The sequence below is a fragment of the Wyeomyia smithii genome, chromosome 1 (genome assembly GCF_029784165.1).
Source record: "Wyeomyia smithii strain HCP4-BCI-WySm-NY-G18 chromosome 1, ASM2978416v1, whole genome shotgun sequence".
NCBI lineage: Eukaryota > Metazoa > Arthropoda > Insecta > Diptera > Culicidae > Wyeomyia > Wyeomyia smithii.
The window spans coordinates 62,463,958-62,485,671 of NC_073694.1; the positions used below are offsets into that span (position 1 = coordinate 62,463,958).

At 40.8% G+C, this 21,714-nt stretch overlaps 1 protein-coding gene across 1 annotated transcript; it reads left to right on the forward strand.

Annotated features, from left to right (window-relative positions):
* The first annotated feature begins 1,045 nt into the window (after positions 1 to 1,045).
* On the forward strand, positions 1,046 to 21,651 carry LOC129731064 (ethanolamine kinase). The gene is made up of 5 exons (XM_055690807.1): positions 1,046 to 1,770; positions 14,999 to 15,438; positions 15,501 to 15,727; positions 15,801 to 16,020; positions 21,260 to 21,651. The coding sequence occupies exons 1-5, from the start codon at positions 1,648 to 1,650 to the stop codon at positions 21,330 to 21,332; spliced, it is 1,083 nt and encodes a 360-aa protein (XP_055546782.1). The 5' UTR covers positions 1,046 to 1,647; the 3' UTR covers positions 21,333 to 21,651.
* Positions 21,652 to 21,714: the final 63 nt, after the last annotated feature.

The following is a 21,714-nucleotide window of genomic DNA, read 5'->3' on the forward strand; positions in this document are numbered from 1 at the left end:
TCATCGCGCCATGGTCGATGATGGAAAATGCATTCATTACAGCCACTTCAAGAAAAGAAAGACATGAGCACAACCGGTCATGCATCTACGTCTTCGCTTCGCTTCTACGCTGCAAAGGTTATGCTGTGTATTCGATGGGACTAGGACGGTGTTATTGAATATGATGTTTTGAAACCTAACGAAACCATCACTGAGGAACGGTATGAAATTCAATCGATGCGATTAAGCCAAGCAATGCGCGAAAAACGGCCGCAATACGAGTAGAAACATGAAAAAGAGATTCTACCGCATGAAAACGCACGGCCTCATACTGCCAAAGTTTTTATAACTTACAGAAACGCTCAAACTGGATGTTCTACCACCACCTCTCACCTATTAGGTACTTGTTTCGGTCGATGGCACATTGTCTAGGCAGATCAGCGGTTCTGCCGATATAAAGACATCAAAATATGGCTTGATGGCCTGGAAAGATGAACACTTTTATCGTGACGGTATCTGAGCTCTGCTAGAAAGATGGTACACGGTTGTATCTAGCGATGGGTAATACGTTGAATGATTTCTAAATAACTGCTGCATTGCATTTTTATACCAAAAAAACATCGAGAACTTACTTGCGCATTCAATATTTTTTTGGTTCTATGAAAAATAGATATAGTGAAAGTGAAGCGTAAAGCCTAGGTTTTATCGGTTTCACTTTTCGTAATATTTGTTGAAGTAGAAGTTGATTGTACGTTTGAACAACCAATTTTTCAATTGAAGTGAAATAAAGTCTTGTAATTCATGTGAGATATAAAACACACAAAAACTGCATTGTCGAAGGCAGACCAACCGAAGTCTATCGAATCGAACGCAAATGCAACAACGATCGACTGCTCGACCAGCATAAAATCATACAGAATCGTTAGAGAGCCGATAGGACACTCTTGCCTATAGAACATCTATAGAACAAACCCTCCAACACTCAAAGCCCCACACGGATTGCCTCAGTTGGTGTGTGCGCCGATTGGTTGTTTTGTACAAGTTTTCCAGCCAGCCGCTCGTCTGTCATTATTCAGTTTGCTTTGATCGTCCATCGGTGCTTGATGTGTGTGCTTCGCTGTTGGAATCTGTGATAAGGATTGGTGCGTGTTTTTATTTTGTTGGAATTTAATGTTTCACCGCGAGTGATTGCATCAAAACTTTCGTTGTGCCATGACTCAATACACTAGCCGATAGAGAACGACGAATGATTGCACATTCCGTACCGGGTAGAGTGAGTGAACGAATTAACGAAGTGACTCGCGAGACGGAAACGTTCCTGGGAAGAATTCTCGTAATCCTGGTGAAAATATTGATTTAGTTTATTAGCAGGCTCAGAAACAGTTTGTCTCGAAGCGACCGCGCTTATCTGCAGTAAACCGAGGGTCAACGGAATAAATCATTTCTGTGCTACAGTTTTTGGCTAATCTCTTCGTCATTATTGTGGATTTTATTGAGAGGCTGTAAAACATTGTTTGTACAATCTTTTAACAGTGTGTCGTCCGTAACCGTGAAGTCGCGTGGATTACTATCGCGCCAGAAAAGAGTGTGACCGGGTTTCGGGACCGAGTGCCTCGCTGCGTTTCTACGCAAAGCAGATTGGCGCACCGCAACAACGCCTAGGATAGGATGGCCGAGACGGCGGTGCCCATGCTAGAGCTAACCGTCGATGAGCATGACGTGATTCGCGGTGCCGAGCAAGTGCTAAAGGCTATCAGACCGCACTGGCGTTGCGACAGCATACGGTTCAAGGTTGGTTCGAGAGTCTTGCTCTATGCACCTGTAGAATAGTTAGTGCGAGTGTGCCATTAGAGGTGAAGACTGATGGTTGTTGTAAAAAGTACCTACTGCAATAAAAAAAGAATATGACAAGTCATAAGCGTTTGCAGGCGGGTTTAACCAAATGAATGTTTAGATCTTTTGAATAAGCTGATAAATGAAATGAGAGGATGCAACTGACAATAAACCTAACACTCAAAACAAACTTCTTAATTTCGAATATTTCAGATTAATTCGACAGACCTGACCTTTTTAATGAGTTTTTTGAAATAATAGCTCTAACTATTATTTTAGCTTCAGTTAAAAAATTGTTAGACCATTTGAATTTTTTCAAAATTTTATTTTTTGCATTTTACATAAACACAATCTCTTAAATCTATTCGAATACCCTGATTCCATTGAAGTTTTTAGCGCTCTCATATTTTTTTCTTCAATTTTAGACTGTTCATATCCTTTTACTATTTACTTTCCTTTACTCACGAATTATACGTTTTGCGTACGGTTGAGTCAATGAATTCGCTAGAAAAAAGTTATATCCCGGTGAAGGCAAACCACTCGTCAACAGTCTACTTAGAAGGATAGGTGTGTTATTGCTTTTACAATGTAAATTGAGCACAACATAAGTCTTCTGATATTTTAATCATTGTTAGTTGCACAAAAAAAAACCGCAGAACGAATTGTCTGCGATTTTTTAACTGTATTTCAAACCCCCGTTAGTTAACCTAGAGCAGCGGTTTTCAACCGGGGTGGAATTCCCCCCTAGGGGGGAATTTAACCGTTGCAGGGGGGGAATTGCGAGTGGAAAAATTTCACATGTAATGGGCTTTTGTGATTGACGGTGGTGCGACATTTTTTTCATTTTTTTTTTCAAATGTGCTTGTTAACAATAAATCGTCACACACACCTTCACAAGAGATGCTGAATTGTATGCCCGTGTATTGGTGTTCTCCTGCTCCTGCTTGAAACCTGGTCGAAATTAAAGTTTAAAAAGCCTTATATTTTTTAATTACTACAGCTTTTCTTTCATGGTGCCCATAGGGGGGGAAAAGCTTGTAAAAATTATCAAAAGGGGGTGCATGAACTGAAGAAGGTTGAAAACCACTGACCTAGAGTTATATAGAAATAACGACAATTGTCTAACCGGTTGTAGGTATAAGGTGAATCCCGGTCATGTGCTGCAAGTGTACCTATCCGTTGGTAACTAGTTTCCGAGTGACCATAATAGGCACAGTAATGTGGGGTACCAGTTGGCTGTTTGCAGTGTTGCTCGGTACAACCATTCATAGAAACTATTATGGATCATTAGATAGTGACTATCATTACTGGTAGTTCATAAAACCAATATGTTCAACATGACAATGTACTAATAGCTGAATAATTTAACACAAATATTCGCAACCGAATGGCTTGTTAGACCTCGTTGATAAGTCATTGCACTGGGCACGTGACTAAAGTTTTAATAAATCATTTGTGATTGCTGTCGCCAAGATTAATGAGGCGGATAAAGTTGTAGAGTGCCTCAATATTTTTCAAATGTATATAACCAAAACTTTTCGGGTATTCGTTGAGTTTTGAGCTTTTACTTCATAATATCCCTAGTTTTTATTATTGTTTTATCACATATAGAATGAGTGAGCGGGGGCCTAGTGTGGTTGGTAACGTCTCCGCCAACCACGCTCGACGCCTGGGTTCGAATCCCACCGCCGACATAGGTGTCGATGGTTGTGAGGTGGCGTGATCCACTCACAACCAACCCAACTGGTCTAGATTCAATCCTAGCCGACACCGGGAGATTTTCTGAGGCGAAAAATCTCTGGGATCACGCCTTTCATCGCATGAGAAAGTAAAGCCGTTGGCGCCGGTCCGTTAATAAACGGGTCGTGAGTTAGGGTCCTGGGTGTGGAGTCGCCTCCCTGGGCGTCGGTGATTGGCCACAACAGTGACGGAACTAGACCGACGGAAAATAAGCGAGAATAAAAAAAAAAACATATAGAATGTTTATGAAAATTTATATCGAAGACTTGTATGTCGACACGACTCCATGATGACCCCATTCTGATTATGATAAGTTTGGCATTTTGTAACGAACAAAGAACTCTATTTTGTTGAATATGTCCCTTTGTTTTTCATTTAATTTTAGGCTTCGGATGCATTGAAGTTCCTGATTTTCCATTGAACGGGTGACTTAGTTTTGAAGTAGAATACTTCTCTCAGGAAGTTCGGCTACATAGAGATGTGAAATGAAAATCTAAAACCGAAAAAGTGAAAAATATGTCCAATTTCAAATGCTAATAAATCGGTTATTATTCGATGGATTTCCTTCGTTCTTGCAGCAATAGATTGGAAAATCTTCTAAGATTCTTTCCAAAATAAGATAATTGTAATTTTATTATTCACACTATTTTACTATTGAAAATAGTCAAGCCTTGTCAAAACGAAAAATTCGACCTCTGATTGGTCGTTATATGCTTGCTTCCCAAGCACGGTCGACAGGATCATACACCTTGCAATTGAAAACATGCTATTTGGCCTATATAAGAGCCTGTTTCAGCCGGAGCCGCTCATAATAGTTCTAGACAGCGACAACTGCAGTCGTCCTTCCTTAGCAGCAGCACTAGCCCTGTGGTTGGTCACCACGTCTCAGGAGCAGCGCGGTTCTTCTCAGCGTGCCTCGCCAGACTGCCATTATTCCCCCACTGTTGGGGGAGCATAAAGATCGTCATCACCAAATCCAATTTTGAACAGCAAAATGCCTTTTTTCAAGGCAAATAAGCAAGTCATTGAAAGTTAATAATTTTTGACGACGTAAGCAAGCATTCTGTGCGGATTCTAGCAGTTACATCTGTCGAGGCCGTCTAGTTTACTGAATGTGAAATAGCTTCCACAGTTTTTTTTTTCGAACGTTGTAGTGTATGGTATAACTGGAAATGATTAAGTCACACATATTTTTCAAGTTAGGTATATCATTCCACAACATTCGAAACAATTATTATGTCAGAGCGGATATTGCACGCTATCTGACTTGAATGAAATAATGCAATAATTGAATGAAATTGCAATTGCAGCGATCGGCCTTTTTCAAAGCTACTAAATGTATTTCGAAGAGCATATTGAATGGTTATCAATAAACTGCAACTGAGGTTTAATGCTGCTGCAAATGTACAGCAGTCAGCACGTTCTGCTCACGATGCTGAGTCTATTTTAGAAAATTCACAACCCTTCATGAACAAGGGTGTAACGTCTTGTAGAAGACGGTTGAAGTTTAACATCACAGCAGCTCATGTCTACCATCGGCAATATCAAACACGCAATAATCTGCTTCCATGCGACACGGGAACGAGAACATTTTCTTCAATCAAGCTGCGCAACACGACACAAAACATGTTATTTTGTTGCTTCAATGAGAGTGCTATCGGTCCGGCTCGACAGAATGTCCACATCCGTGCTACGAAACTGAGGAAAAACTTTAGAAACTGAAAAAAGAGGTGGAGCTTATCAAATGATCGCTCTGAGCCAGAATGAAGTCACACATATTTTTCAAGTTATATCATTCCACCACGTACGAAACATAATTTATTCCTATTTTCATCCCTATATAAGAGCCTGTTTTAGTCGAAGCCGCTCATAATAGTTCTGAACAGCGACAACAGCAGTCTTCCCTTAGCAGCAGCGGGAGCAGTGCAGTGGGTACCATCGATAGCGGATAGCGGCCACAACTGTGGCATGGCTGCGCATAAGCGTAGCAGTTTCAGCGGATCTCAGCATCGATAGCAGCTCGTCAACGATCATACCATGTTGAAAACACCGGTTCTCGTCCGATAGCAGCTGGGTTAGCAGATTCAGGTACAGCGGATACCAATGGCAGCGTATAGCGGCCACAACTGTGGCATGGCTACGGATAGCGTTGCAGTTGCTCAGCAGTTGGGCCAGCGTATAGCGGCCACAACTGTGGCATGGCTATGCATAGCGTAGCTGTTGCAGCCGGTATATCAGCATCGATAATAGCAGGGTCAGCTGATGCAACGACACTCCCTTCACTAAAATGCTGTTTCAGTGTGGTAGCGGGAAGCATCAGCAGCAGGCTTGCATGAAGTGAATACATCAGCCAGCAACTTTCTCTAAGGCCTCTGCCATAGTAGACGCGAATAGCGGCGCGAACCGATTTTCTCGGCCGTAGGTTAATGTACAGCTCTACTGATGGCTGTACATTAACCTACAGCCGAGCGAATCGGTTCGCGTCGCTTTTCGCGTCTATTATGGCATAGGCCTAATGGGAAAGTTGTATCATTTTGTTCAGAAGAATATTATTGTCGGTAATATTACAGAGATGCGATTGCGTAAATCCGATTTTGAATTGAACAATTGTTCTTTTGACACTTATTTTTTGCAGAGGTTATAGCTTTCGGTACCAATAGCAGTTTAGTGACAGCCTCAGCGGTAGATGCAGATGCAGCCGGTACTTCCCTGAGGCCGGTGTGGAAGTAAAAGGAAGCAGCACGGCGAAACAGTTCGGGTTATGCTTAGACGCGCGTCATTTTTCGTTGTTGAAATTCCCCACATGAAACGACGCCCTTTCGTATGATAGCGGCGGTATTAGCGGTAGATGCATTTGCCAACACTTCCTCCAGTAAAGCCGTGTCTAGTTTCCAATGTGAAAACACCTTTCTTATTGTGTATGACCGTGCGCCCTAGTCCTCACTGTCAAGGTAACACAGAGATGTAAGATAAACACTACATCCTATGATAAATTGAACAATTGTCCTTATAAGGACAACAAATGAATTAATGAAGATTTAATTTGAAGTAGAATACTTCTCTCAGGAAGTTCGGCTACATAGGGATGTGAAATGAAAATCTTAAACTGAAAAAAATGAGAAAAATTTCAAATGCTAATAAATCGGTTAGTTTTCGATGGATTTCCTTCGTTTCTGCAGCAATCGATTAGAAAATCTAAGATTCCCACCAAATGCATGAAATTGCAATTTTATCATTCGAACTATTGTACTATTGAAAATTCTTAAGCCTTGTCAAAACACGAAATTCGACCTCTGATTGGTCGTTATACCGCACTTTCCCAAGCACGGCCGGCAGAGTTATGGACCTAGTAAATTGGGAATGCATCATTTGGCCTTTATAAGAGCTTCATCAGATAATAAACAGACATTTCATCGGATATTAAATTGAACAACTGAAATTTGAAGAACACAAATGAATATTTGAAGTTTTAATATTTTCTCGTTTTGCGCTATAATCCAAATTTAATTATCTTCATCTACATGCGTACTCTGACTATTATTACGTGTTTGCGTCGCTTAGTGTTTGGCTACGGTCATGCAGAACGTAAATAACGGCGCGATGCGATTCGGCAAGACGAAATGTGTTGAAATGTATAGCTCTACTTCGCCTTAAAAAGAGCTGTACATTTCACCACGGTAAGGCGAATCGCATCGCGCCGTCATTCGCGTTCTGCATAACCGTGGCCTTTGCTCCGTTCCCGTTTAATGATGTCGTATTAAATGTGCATATTACAATTCGGCAGCACTTCAACTTCTCATTTGCACAAAATTTAAAAATATTCAATGAACTTCGTTCAAAATATCAAACAAAAAGAAATTACAATACTGCCAATGAATGGTAAACGTTTATTTACTAGAAAAAATGACTGAGGTATATAAATTTCCTTTTTATTTCCTAGGTATATAATTTCATGGGAACTTCAACTGTCCTAGGTAGCGACCACGTGCCTTGTTTTGAAGAGTCTATGATAAACCTCACGTAAAAGGACCAAAAGCTTCGACAACAAAGCTTCACTGAGTCGATATTGCAGACTTATGCAAGTTGCAACTATTCCCAAACGTATCTAGAACTCTAACACCCTATTTTGTTGTTTAACAGCTGGTTATCGTTCAGCCGAAATCTGTTTAATAGCAGCTTAACAAGCTGTAAATCAACAAGAGATGCATCGCATAATAGGGCTGGGAAAAAGTTATTTCTGAAAATTACCGAATATTCGGATTATCGAATAAATATTTAAACTAGAACTTGTCTAGGGTAATCCGCTCGAATTCATGAGTAATTTGGTTTTCAATTTTCTTATTTAATAATCATGTTCTGAACGGACGGCCGAATATTCAACGTAACAGGAAGATAAGATGAGAAAAATTAAAAAACAAATTATTCTTGACTTACTGGACTTACCCTAGACAAGCGCAAGTTAAACCCATTATTCTGTAAACTGAAAATTCGGTACTTTTCACAAAAAAAACTTTTTTCCAGCCCTATTATTCGGTGCAACGCTAAAATCAACCAAATTGTTTGCTATTTCACAACGAGTTACAAATTGTTAGGATTAACGGTCTTTCGCCGCCATCTTCAACAGCGTGCATCTTACTCAACAGTGCTCGAACAACGGGTGCGTAGTACTAGGAGACGACGTCCTCTTCCTAGCTCTCTGCTGAAGATAATATTGGCGGCTCTTGACCTGTCTAGCCCACTGAAACCTGCCACGCCACCAGGAGGATCAGTGTTCTGCAAGTAAGATATATGAATTCCTCAACCACCTCTAATCGTCCCTCATCTAATTCCACTGGAGGTTCCATTCTTCTTAGCAGGTACCATGCACCGTTTCTTGGCGAAGCACAACTAAACTGCTTCTCTCTCGTTTTCAGTTCACGAATAGCTCTCTGACTTTGGTATTGGGTTGGTGGCTTTACCGTTTGACCGTCATTTATAGTTCTCATCCTTGGTTTGGTGGCCGAAAACAACTGAAACATTCGCTCGAGCTAAGCTTGGTAAAATCCAAAGATCACAGGACAATCGATTTGTGGAGCTATGAAAAGTACTCCATTGAAAGTCTTAGATGCAATACTTCACCTTCTTCCACTCCATCAGGTGATTCAGCAGTTTAATCTGAAAAAAGTAGATCAAACAGGACACTTGAAAATACTAAAAGATTTCCAAAGGAATAATCATATGAGGAGCAACGATGATTGGATGGAATAAAACCAAACTTGGAAATTCCCTACAAAATACAATCGACAGAAAGGGAAAGTTGGGAACAAGGTGGGCCCAGAATTCATGACGGCTCACTTTGCTTTTATACACACGGTTCTAGAATGAACGATTCCGCGGGAGCGGGATTCACAGGGCCAGTTATAATTGAATTTTTCCCCATTGGACATTAGCCAACAGTGTTCCAGGCGAAAATATGAGCGATAATAAAATGCGCGAATACGTGAAAATATTGAATCATTATGGGAGAAAGCAACTACCTATCAAAGCAAACTGGAATATCACAGGCGAATTACGATAATCGTGAAAAATCATAGAGCAAAATCACGAGAAGAGCTTCGTTCTTTTTAGGTTTAATAAGAAAGACCTCCGGACATTCACAGGGTACTGTACGAGCAAGTATCATCTCAAGAAGCGCGGCAAACTTGATAATGATAAACGTCGAGGTAATAAATTTCATACGGAGTGCGTTGTCCAACTGGGATAAATGTACAATGTAGCAAGGAAATCAACTCGCAGAATAGTGATGGACCTGCTCGTACGCAATTAGAGTAAGTTGTGGCATACCACAATAGATCAAATAATGGTCGCAGTGGTTCGGTTTCCTACAAGAAAACAAAAAATAGTTCTCATCCTTCTCCTGTTTCCAAACTCTTCATTGTTTAAAAATGTCTGGAAATGTTCGTTTCACTGGATCTGGCTGGTCGGTGATCAGGGTTTCGTCTTCCGTCCTTGTCTTCACATATCAGGCATCGGGAAGTTCCTGTTGACCGTTCTCTAGAAGCCCCGTATGTTCTCTGCGTTGTATCTTCTTTTCGTTCTCGCGCTTCTTCCACGATGGACTTCATTTTCAGCAGTTCTGGCTTCTGTTCTGACGCGTAGTCACAGTGAGCATACAATTTCTGGCCCGGTTTTCCTCGTTCTACACGTCGTACCTACCTCTCGGAAAAAAGACAATCAAATTCTTCTGCAGTTTAGTATGCTGTTGTTTGTTGTTTCTTCAGTTTAATACGCTGTTGTTTGCTGCATATTACACCTCTCTCGCCGTCGCACAGAGGAGTAACTCTAGTGAAAACCTGTCCAAAATTATTTTCACTGCTATTTAGCAATATTTTGGAAATTATTTAAGTGAGAAGTGGAAGTGCCTGGTTCGAGTATTGTATCAAAGCGCAACTCAAAATATTACACACACAACTTAGTGTTTACATTTACATAGCCTGTGTGTCTTCATTAATGTTAGTGAGCAGATGAAGTAATACGCTCGTATGATTTGTTTTCGCCAAACCGGCAGCGAAACAAATCAAAGAATTTACCAGAAAAATGATGTAGCAAAATATCTTCATTTAGAATTATCAATTTGATGCTCACAAATTATGTGATGCCTCGTAGAACCTGCGTAGGTTGCAAAAAGCCTTTTGTACGGAGTGTTATTTACCCGGGTTATTGATTCTGTGTATCAAGTTATTCTTAAGTTAACTTAAATTAGTTGAAATTCATTCACTAAACTAATCTCATTTCATCTTTGTTAAGCTGAAACACTGTTTTAAGCGTGAGGCAGGCACCCATCAGGTATTTTTTTGAAGTAAAATACTTCTCTCCGGAAGTTCGGCTACATAGGGATGTAAAATTAAAAACTAAAACCGAAAAAAGTAAAATATATATCCAATTTCAAATGCTGATAAATCGGTTAGTATTCGATGCATTTCCTTCGTTCTCGCAGCAATAGATTGGAAAATCTTCTAAGATTCTTCCCAAATGAAGATAATTGTAATTTTATTATTCAAACTATTGTACTATTGAAAATAGTCAAGCCTTGTCAAAACGAAAAATTCGACCTCTGATTGGTCGTTATATGATTGCTTCCCAAGCACGGTCGACAGAATCATATACCTTGCAATTTAAAATATGCTATTTGGCCTATAAAAGAACCTGTTTCGGCCGAAGCCGCTCATTATGGTTCTGAACAGCGACAACAGCAGTCATCCTTTAGTAGCAGCTGTAGCAGTGCAGTGGATAGCGATAGCGGATAGTGGCCTCAGCTGTGGCATGGCAATGGATAGCGCACTAGTTGCAGCGGATCTCAGCATCGATAGCAGCTGGGCCAGCTGATGCAGGGGCAGCGGATACCAATGGCAGCGTATAGCGGCCACAACTGTGTCATGGCTACGGATAGCGTAGCAGTTGCAGCGGGTATATCTGCTCATTAAGCATTTATGCAATAATTGAATGAAAATTGCAATTACAGCAATCGGCCTTTTTCAAGGCTACTAAATGTTTTTGGAAGAGCATAATGAATGGTTATTAATAAACTGCAACTGAGGTTTGATGCTGCTGCAAATGCACAGCAATTTGATGTTTATTACGATTTGTTGATACTGTGCTTAACAAGCGGTGTATACGAAACAAATCCGATTTCAAAATGACTGAGCAAGCAGCCGGGTTATCTTTCTTGTAAAAGTATTCTACTTCAACCTTGTGGTCGTGGCCTTCTTTTCCTGTGATTTTTTAATTTCCCGTGTACGCGTGAACACTTAACGTCAAAATTCGTCATAAACAACATTTTTCAAACGGGTCGCAAATGTCAATCCGGACATTACCGGATGAGAAATTTGCGAGAATGTGTTCGTGATGTTATGAACTTTCATTCCCCCGATGATTATATGATCGGATTCCGTGAGATTTGATAACTTTTTTAATATTGAAAACGCTCGAAAATACGTGAAAATCACTAATTTCGAAAACTTGTTAAGAGTAGATATAATTCTTAATTTCGGAATTTCTATCTTACTGGTTCAACACCAGTAAGTCTATGTAATTCGAGTGTACCAAACCAAGGAGGACGCTTCAAAATCATTTTTAGAATTTTATTCTGAATCCTTTGGAGCGTTTTCTTCCTTGTTGAACAGCAACTTGACCAGATCGGTACAACATAAAGCATTGCTGGTCTAAAAATTTGTTTGTAAATCAAAAGTTTGTTCTTTAAACAAAGTTTAGAATTCCTGTTAATGAGAAGATATAAACATCTCGTATATTTGATGCAATTGGCTTGTATACTCTCAATGTGCTCTTTGAAAATAAGTTTTTTATCATAAATTAGTCCCAAGTACTTAACCTTGTCAGACCAACGTAAAATAACCCCATTCATCTTGACAACGTGATTATTGTTTGGCTTGAGGAAAGAAGCCCTAGGCTTATGCGGAAAAATTATCATTTGAGTTTTAGAAGCATTGGGAGAGATTTTCTACTTTTGCAAGTAGGAAGAAAAAATATCTAAACTTTTCTGCAATCGACTGCATATGACACGAAGACTTTTTCCTTTTACGGAAATGCTGGTGTCATCGCAGAACATTGACTTTGTGCATCCTGGAGGCAAAGCAGGAAGATCTGAAGTGAATATGTTGTACAGGACTGGACCCAAGACTGAACCTTGAGGCACACCTGCTCTGACAGGAAATCTATCAGATTTTGAATTCTGATAGACAACCTGCAGAGTTCGATCAGTAAGATAATTTTTTAAAATTTTGATTAGGAAAATTGGAAAATTAAAAGTTTGCAATTTCGCAATCAAACCTTTATGCCAAACACTGTCGAATGCTTTTTCTATGATTTAAAACTCTACTTGAAGTTGGAGAGCCATGTATGTGATCATACTTATTTCGTGTAGGGCTTATTTCCATAAAACATCTCTGAAAAGGATATCTGAAGTTGTTGGAATGATAGAGTAAGGCCATATAATCAATTCGTTATTATTGTAACATTTATTACTACTTCTGCATTGTTCAATAAATAAACAACGTGAAAATAGAGAAGCTGTGAGCTGTGAGAAGCCTACTTTTTCAACCAAGGTAATTGTATGGCAACATTAATAATCTGAACATTAAAAATTATCACCACAAAGTTCAAACTTTGCAAAAATGATTCCCGAAGAGTGCCTGCTCGATGCATTAAGTTCAAAAATTGACTTTTTTCTGGTTACATACAGTTCTAGACCACTGTGCGACGGAGCTCTTGGTCACGGAACAAAATTACACGCTGTATCGTGTTGCAGTTTGCAAGGAAGGCAATCAAACTCTTCTGGTGTTAACTGGAAGCAGATAGCACAGTTTACTACGCTGCTGTATGTTGCATATTACAGCTGTGCGACTGGGAGACAACACAATTCCGTTCATGTTGACTGGCGTTGGTGGCAAATATGAGAATGGAATCCTAAATGTTGCTATGACGTCGAATTTACCGTCTTCCTTAAGTTCCAACATTTGCAATGAAGTGCACTTTCTGAAATGAATTCAGCATTTTTAGCACAACACACCAAACTTTTTTTGAAATCAGATTAGTTCTGTTTATTCCGCTGTTTATGCAAAATATAATCGAGATGCGGTGAACTTAAAACTACTGCGTTTTGTAAGTGATTTTGACCACAGTTGGAAAATTGGAATAAAACGCGTTCACTAACGTCTTCTAAATGTATTACCCGGTGTTTGTTTCAGAGGGATTTTAATTGTAATATCATTTCGCCTAGCCAACAGTATTTCAGGCGGAAATCTGAGCGATAATAGAATGCGCGAATACGTGAAAATTACTGAATCACTATGAGAGAAGCTGGTCACAGCTGGTCTCGAGGTACGATTTGGCCTAACAAGTCAGTCGTCATAGGTTCGAGTTTCGACTCGAGAGAGACTGTTAGTGCCAGTAGGATTGTAGCGCTAGCCCCGCAATTGTCCTGTATGCTTAACAGTTGGCTGCGAAGTCTGTGTATAATAAACAGAAGGTCGAGTTCCGAATCGGAATGTAGCACCAAGGCTTTGTATCATTTCGCTTTGAGATGTTTATTTTAGGATTATGTTGTAATTGGCTTCTCTTTTTTTTCAAGTTATGTCATTTTCGCAGTTTCGCAAGACGCAAAGAGATTTTATTCCGTATAACAACAATATCGCACGCTTAGCCTTGGGGCTAATAGCGGTCTCGATCAACTAGATTAGTTAAGAGAATTCGGTATCGATATTGTTTTTTTTTTCAAAGGGGAGGGGGGATATTTTGTGTATAATCAAGGTGTATTTTTTTTTCGAAAATTGAAGTGCTCGGGTAAATCTATTTTAACAAATAAAAAAGTTCGAATGAGAAAGGTTGGGTCTCCCCGATAGGTGGATTAATTTGAGTTTTTGGGGATAAAATAATCTCAATCACGTTTTTGAAGCTTCGGGAAAAGTGCTAGATAATATTGTGTATTTGATTGATGATGAAGAAATTCAAACTCGCAATTGTGTAATTTGTTCTGTATTGTTTTTTTTTTCCGAAAACAAAAAAGTCTTCTTGGATTGTGAAGGGGTGTATAGAGGCTGTGTTGAAGGGTACAATACTCTAGAATTGGCTATATATCTGTGAAGCAAATATTTTTCCTCACTGGGTAGAGCTATTTACGGAGATAAAATCTTTACAATTCATCTATCACCATATCAACATTTCTGTTGATTGCTCTTCTCCATGTTCCCAACAGATATAAAGCAAGATTAGAAAATATCTTTTTACCAATCTTTTTTTTTCGTGTTGGGTATTTTATCACTGCGACCAATTTTTTGATCTTTTGTGACATATGCCCTTTTTAATTTTGCTAAGTCAGGATCACGTACCACTATTGGAAGTGGCCGTCATGATATGACCAATAGCATTAGTCCAGTCTGGTATTACACTTCGCATGAAGCGAATAACCGTACTGGGAGTTGTTCTTACCAATCTTAGAACTAACGAAATTCGTTGTATCATCCGTAGTCTTACGTGATGGCTGTGCACTTAAGTCTAGCCCCTTTTATATTTTAAATTATGATTGTCAGTACAATTTCCGGGAAAAGATACAGAGGTGGCTTTTTAATAAACATTTGTGACCTGACGGAAACAAAACATTTTGACGAGTGACACTCGCGAAGAAACCGTTCAGTGCAATTAGATAATCAATATCTGTCGCGTAGATCGATATCGAGAATAATGGATGCTGCTTCGTGATTGAGTCCGGTCGTAACACGTGTCTTGATTGTCACCGTAAAGATGCCCCCTATACCAAAGCTATCACTCTAATGTCGCAGTTACAGATCATTCTTCGGGATGTGCTAGTAGGGCAAATTACAATCATCATTGTTACCCACTGTTAGTTTGATTCAATTTACACTCCATCAATAAACACCTCCCATTTTTTCAGCTCTTCACCGACGGAATCACGAACAAACTGGTCGGATGCTTCAATCAGAACAATAACCGCGGCGATGAAGACGGTGACCTCGAGGGTGACGGCAGCGCAGGCGATGTCGTGCTGGTGCGGGTCTATGGGAACAAAACGGATTTGCTAATCGATCGTAAGAAGGAAACGGAGAACATTCAACTGTTGCACCGATATGGGTATGCTCCGTCGCTGTATGCCACGTTTCGGAATGGACTTGCGTATGAGTACGTGCCCGGCGTAACGCTGACACCGGAAAGCTGCCGGGAGGAACGCGTCTGGCGTCTGGTGGCTAAACGGATGGCTCAGATGCACAAGGTTGAACAGGCCGGTTCCGTTAGGCATCCCATGCTACCGGATAAGCTCGATCAGTTCCTTAAACTCATACCGCAGACTTTTAGCGACCCGGTGAAACACAAAAGGTGAGTTACAACAAGCTGGAATTATCAGATTGACTAATTGAATCTCGTTTCTACTCTGACAGGATATCAAAGATATTTCCGAATGTGACAGTGCTAAGACGTGACTTCGATGAACTGTACGACAAACTGAACCAGCTAGCGAGTCCGGTGGTGTTTTGCCATAACGATTTACTGTTGGGGAATGTGATCTACAATGCCGAGCGTGATCGAGTCACGTTCATCGACTACGAGTACGCTGCATATAACCATCAGGCGTTCGATATTGGTAATCATTTTACGGAGTTTGCAGGTACGAAGGCGGATTTAAAAAATATCACCAGAGATAGTAAATAATCAGTGTATATTTTTTTTTTAATTTGTAGGAATCGATGAGATTGATTACGATCGCTATCCGAGGAAAGAATTTCAGTTGCGATGGTTAAGGGTCTATTTGGACGAGTTCATTGGACCTCATTGTAACGATAGTGATGTCGAGCGATTGTACGTGCAGGTGAATCAGTTTGCGCTGGCGTCGCATTATTTGTGGACCGTTTGGGCGCTCATCCAGGCGGAGCACTCGACGATTGCGTTTGATTTTATACAGTGAGTATTTGAAAATTTTGTATCGACACTTTTTTAAGTTAGTTTTTTTGTAAAAGTTAGAATGACGAAAGCAGAGTATATTCTTGTTAAAGCTGAGAGATAAAATCAATGTTATATACTGATCAAAATATAAATGCCGTTATAACCCTTATTTCAAACTCGCATTTGATGCTGAAACATTTTAGAAAATGCATAATACTCATTTTTAAGTGAGTATAATAATTTATAAAAGTCGTCAATCGAGGCAAAATACATCCTTGCTAGGGTAAAATGCACCGCAACAAAGGAGCAAGAAGCACCATGCAAATGAGGTAAAATGACACTTTTCCACGGGGCAGAATGCACCACAATATTGGGCATTACGGCTCATTTTGTCATCTAATGAATAATGGCAAAACGGTTTTCTTTGGAATTCCATATACTCGAGCGGTACGGTTTTTGGAAACACCGTTTTTGGTTGCCTCTAGAACCGATCGTAGCTTTTCAACGGTCCATGACCGCCGATGAGGCTTTCGGACAATGCTGGAAACGATATGAAATGTAAGCAAAGAATTTGTTTGCAAAGAGTCCTTTTGCCCCGAGCTACGGGAAGCGTTATGCTCGAACGTAACGAACGATTGTTTCTAGTTTGAAATAAAGATAGGTAAACATGCATGTGCAATCCAACCGTAGGGACGTAGAACATAAAGTTAGATCCAAGCGCTTGGACGGGCTGGTGGTTTTGGGACACGAGTAATTTCACCGTTGTTAAAGTCGTCGCAGAGATAAAAGTTCAAAGAGTAGCGGTTACTTACTTACCTTAACTTTTATAGCGACAGATCGTTGACATCCTATGCCGAATCCAGAGTACGCCACAATAAAACTCCTACCTTCCTCACCCTTCAACACCACTTCAAAATGTTGCTCCCAAAGCCTGGCCACCTACGATTTATCGGCAATCAGGTTCCCATTCCTGTCATTACACGTGCCAGGTTCTGGCACGGTCCGGTTCCTGAATCCGTTCATTCGTGCCTGGTGAAGCAATTCTCCGCCTCCCCGAGGACGCGATCGTAGTGCTCACGTTTTTTACGGCGGTGAAGCCTCTTTTCGGCAGCTTTTGTCTCCCGGTATTTCCCCCGCATCTGTCGCGTCATAGCTGCTACTAACGTGTTAGCGTAGGCCCGGTTCTTCTCATCCGTTATCTCTCGACTCTCAGCATTTGTTGTCATGCCTATCACTTCTCGCGTTTCGTTGATCGCTTCATAGATGTGCTTTCACTGCTCGTGCAGGTCCACTCCAGCTGGTTCATCGATCCGTCTATCAACGAGTATACTCTGCAGCAACTCCTTCCGCTGGTGACCTCTGGATGTCCAGACGTATTTTCCTAGCCGATCTCGGTTTAAATACGGCAGACAGCCGGGCGTCTACCTCGAGATAGTGATTCGAATCGATGTTAGGCCCTCGAAAGTACTGCACATCTAGGACGTCTGAAAAGAGCCGTCCGTTGATCAGCATGTGGTCGATCTGGGAGCAGGCCTCTCCATTGGGGTGTCTCCGGGTGTGCTTCCGAATGTCCAGACGTGCAAAATGAGTCCTCAAGCCGTTGTCGTTGGTGGTAGAGTGAAGGCTTTCCCTACCAATAACAGGATGAAAGGACTTGTGCGTTTATACCTCTGATGACGATCTTTATGTCGTGTTGTGGGTACTCTCCATACGTTTTCTCAAGAAGATCATAGAACTCCTTCTTAAGTCGTCGGTTTTATCGTTTGTCGTACACGTTTATAAGGCTGTAATTGAAGAACCTGCCCTTGAGCCTCAATACGCATAGCCGGTCATTGATAGGCTTTCCCCACGCTTCATTTGGTTTCCTAGTAGCACGAAACCGACCCCTCATTCCGCTCTGTCGCCGCTACTGTAGTAGATGTGGTCATTGAAAGAAGTGCCCGCGGTCGGCTCAACCGCCCGGAATTCATGTTCTCCGGTTCTTGCCTAACGCACCTCTTGTATAGTTGCTACCTCCACTTTTGTCCTCCGCAGCTCTCTGGCCAAGATGCTCGCGCGTGCCGGTTTGAGCAGAGTCCTAACATTTCAAGTGCCAAGTTTCCAATTGTTGTTCTTTTTCGTTTGCTTAGGTCTATACCGATTGTTTCGATTCGTATCATTCTCTGAGTTGTTCGTAGTATGTTTATTTTAGCATGCTGCCTTTCTAGGGCTGCTGGCGAGTCATCGCATTTTATAGTTCAACCGTCCGCTCTGGATCAGTCACTGTTTGAGCTGCCCCTAACCCTAGACAAGCTGCTCTCCAAGGAAAACAGCTTCTCCTTTCACGTAAGCATACGACCAAGTTCCCACCGGATCACCGATCTTTCTTTGCTTGCTCGTTAGTACTACCTGGAGGTAGGGACAGGAGTTGCTGGGCATTTACTCTGGACCACACTGGGTCTATTTTATGTCAAATAGTACGGATTGTACTGCTGGTACGCATTGCCCAGCCGTTTATCAACCAAATAAGGCCACGCCGTAAGAGTTGAAATCTCCCGAAATCAGACGTGGTGAGAGAAGAAGTTCTTTTAAATCCAAGAGCAGCCGCTGCTCAACCTGTGCTGTGCGGGGTTGAATTCGCCATCGGAGGATACGATCGCAGCGAGGAGGTGCCATTGGACAGCCAAATGCTCAAAAAGTGATCTAACTGTTTGGAGGCCACTGATGTTTTGCCAATCACCAACGCCCCGGGAAGGCGTCTCCATCCAGGACCCTAACAACTAACGACCCATTGATTAACGGACCGGCGCCAACGGCTTTACTTCCTCATGCGATAGAAGGCGTGATCCTAGAGATTTGTCGTTTCAGAAAATCACCCGGTGTTAGCTATGATAGACCAGTTGGGTTGGTTGTGAGTGGATCACGCCACCCCACAATCATCGACATGTCGGCCTTGGGATTTGAACCCAGGTCATCAGCGTGGTTGGCGGAGATATTACCAACTACGCTAGGGCCCCCGCCCACCAGTCCAGAATTTATTTTATCATGTGTAAGAGGAACAACTAACATTCAGATATTTCTAAAAGTGCTGGGAACTTCTTCTGGGAGCTCAAATTGGCGAGTTCAGAAGAATTTTGCTTCGTTTTTTCCGCAGCACTTTTGGTTGTACTATCCTTTCTTTTACTTTAGGAAATCTTGGGGCCTTGTGTGGGAAGTTTAGATAAGAAAGGGTTTTTTTTTCTTTTTCTAGACTCTCCAGAATTAGGATGAGCAGTTCCCGCTAGTGAATCATCAGCGTCGTTTTCACTGTCATGGAAGAAGTCGTCGTGGTTTTCTTGAGCATGTCAGCGTACGACCGTTTTAATTTAACTTTGCACTGTATATATATATACCACTTGTCGAGAGCTCGTACTGAATTTTCCCGCAATGGATATATTTTTCAGCATTTCCACTGCCCGATTTCTCAGAATGATTCTCCCCACATTTACAGTACCGTACCTTATTGCAGCAGTAGGCAGCACCAAATCTCGACGTTTCATTCATTTCTAAGACATATGGCATATAAAAAAAATCCGATTTCGGCAATTTCATGTATCACCACTACCTGTGCTTTTTTCATCGATATTTTTCGTGAAACTTTGCTTTGTTCCAGATGTCCGATCGAGCTGAAATGTCGCATGGGGACTTTTTTCGAGAAGACGAAATTTTTGAGCCCTACCGCTAAACGATATTCGAGAAATCGATTTTTATTGGCACTCTAGTACATATAAGTGTACAGGAAACGAGTCTGATGACGCATATACTGTTTTACTCCGACAATCGACACGGACCTCTATTGCTTGCAGTCTAGTATCTTAACAACAGGAAAGGCAAGATTCCTGAAATAGCTTGCACTGCTGGAGGTCAGGGTTGGGAGGTTTCGAGGATTTGGAAAAATCTACACCACAAAAGCCAAGAAGCATGTACTTCGTTTCCTTTCTTGTTTTGCGTAAGGCATTCGTACACCGAAGCACACAGCACTTGAAACACAAATCTTCTGATGCAGCAGTAAGCAGCTGCAAAGCGACACAGTTACACAAAGGCGTGTGGCCTAGAGCGCGTATTAATTGTATACAGCGTAGCGACCTAATAAACAGGGACCGGGAAAACAATTTCCCATATTGTGTTCTATCGGAGCGATAACCAAACACGTTTGAAGTTATCAAGTGTTCGGTTCAAAATGCAGTTATTTACTGATCGGCTGAAACGCTGTTTTGACTGCTTTGAATAACTTTTCCACATTTCGACGACCAACCAGCCATTAAAACTTCGGCAGAATCCACAAACAGTCATCCGATGTATGAAATGCGAACGGTGTATAAACTGTTTACGAATATGTTACTGTGAATGGCTCTAGAAGTTCTGTGTGAAGTTTTTGGATCAGAGCGTATACAGAAAAAAAAACAACGTACCGGAGGATCTTGTGTAGACCATAATCTTATGCTTCGAATTATCCTGAAGCAGGTCAATGAAATTCGAGAGTCTCTGCTAGGTATTTATCGGGTACGAGGAAAGTTTTGACCAATTAAAGCACGCCTTGAGAGTAAAAAAGTTTGAGAAAAAATCGTTAACCTCATCGAAGGCTTCATGTGCAGAGTCTAGATGATGGAGCCTCGTCCGACCCGTTTCGAAGCCATTATAAAACAATCTCTGATTCTCATTGTATAACAGCAGATGGCTTCAGAGTTGTGTAATGTAACACATCTCCCAGACAATGGAAGAAACCATTTTTAATAGATTCAATAAATTTCATACGAAATATTCTAAGGAATCGTTTATAATGCTCAAATAATCTCTACGGTTAGATCCAAATATTTTCTAAGAGTTTTGATTTGTGTACAATAATGTTTAACGATCGAAACTATGTACCTCACATTCTGACTAAATTTCAATTCTCGCTAAACATGTGAAAAGGGCCTACGTTTTTCGATGAATACAAGCTTAATCTACCCATACAAATAAGATTGTTTGATTAAAAGTAAATTCTTTTATCAATAAATCTTATTGGTAAGGGCAGATTTCACTTGTATTAATCAAAAACCAGAAAATTTGGCTTGTTTACATATGGCATATGTTTGGCGAAAATTATGATATTAGAAAGCGTAAACAGAGTCCGAATTCATAATCTCGAATTACGATTCAGATTTAATAAAATAACGATTTAAGTTCCGTAAAAAGTTCGAAGAACGATTAAACAATTCTAACACAGTGCTCTCAATCTATATTTAATTTGTTTCAGGTTCGCTGAAAATCGCTACCGGGAATACCTACGCAGGCGAGACGAGTTTTTGGCGCTCACGTATCAAAATTGAAAACATTCATGCGGATCGCTCTTTTCCTTCTCTCTCGTTTTTGGACTGTAACATCCGTGAATAAATTCTGAACACCCCTAGAACAATTGTCATTCCACACCACTGAACCGGGACCCAAAGCTCAATGCATCACGGTCAAAAATAGGTAGAATGAGTTTTTAGATGTTAACTCATAAAAGCAATATACATACACGTGTTTAGTTAGCTTAGCTATTGTTTGTTTGATAGTGTAGTCATAAAAACCAGTTATTTTTTAGTTCCCAAAAAAATTTTCTTCGATTTCGTATGTTTTATTTCGGAATAAATTGAACCATACTATGCTTGAAGTCAATTCATTTCCTATTATATACAGCCCTGCTTTGGAACACATTCCACGTTCACA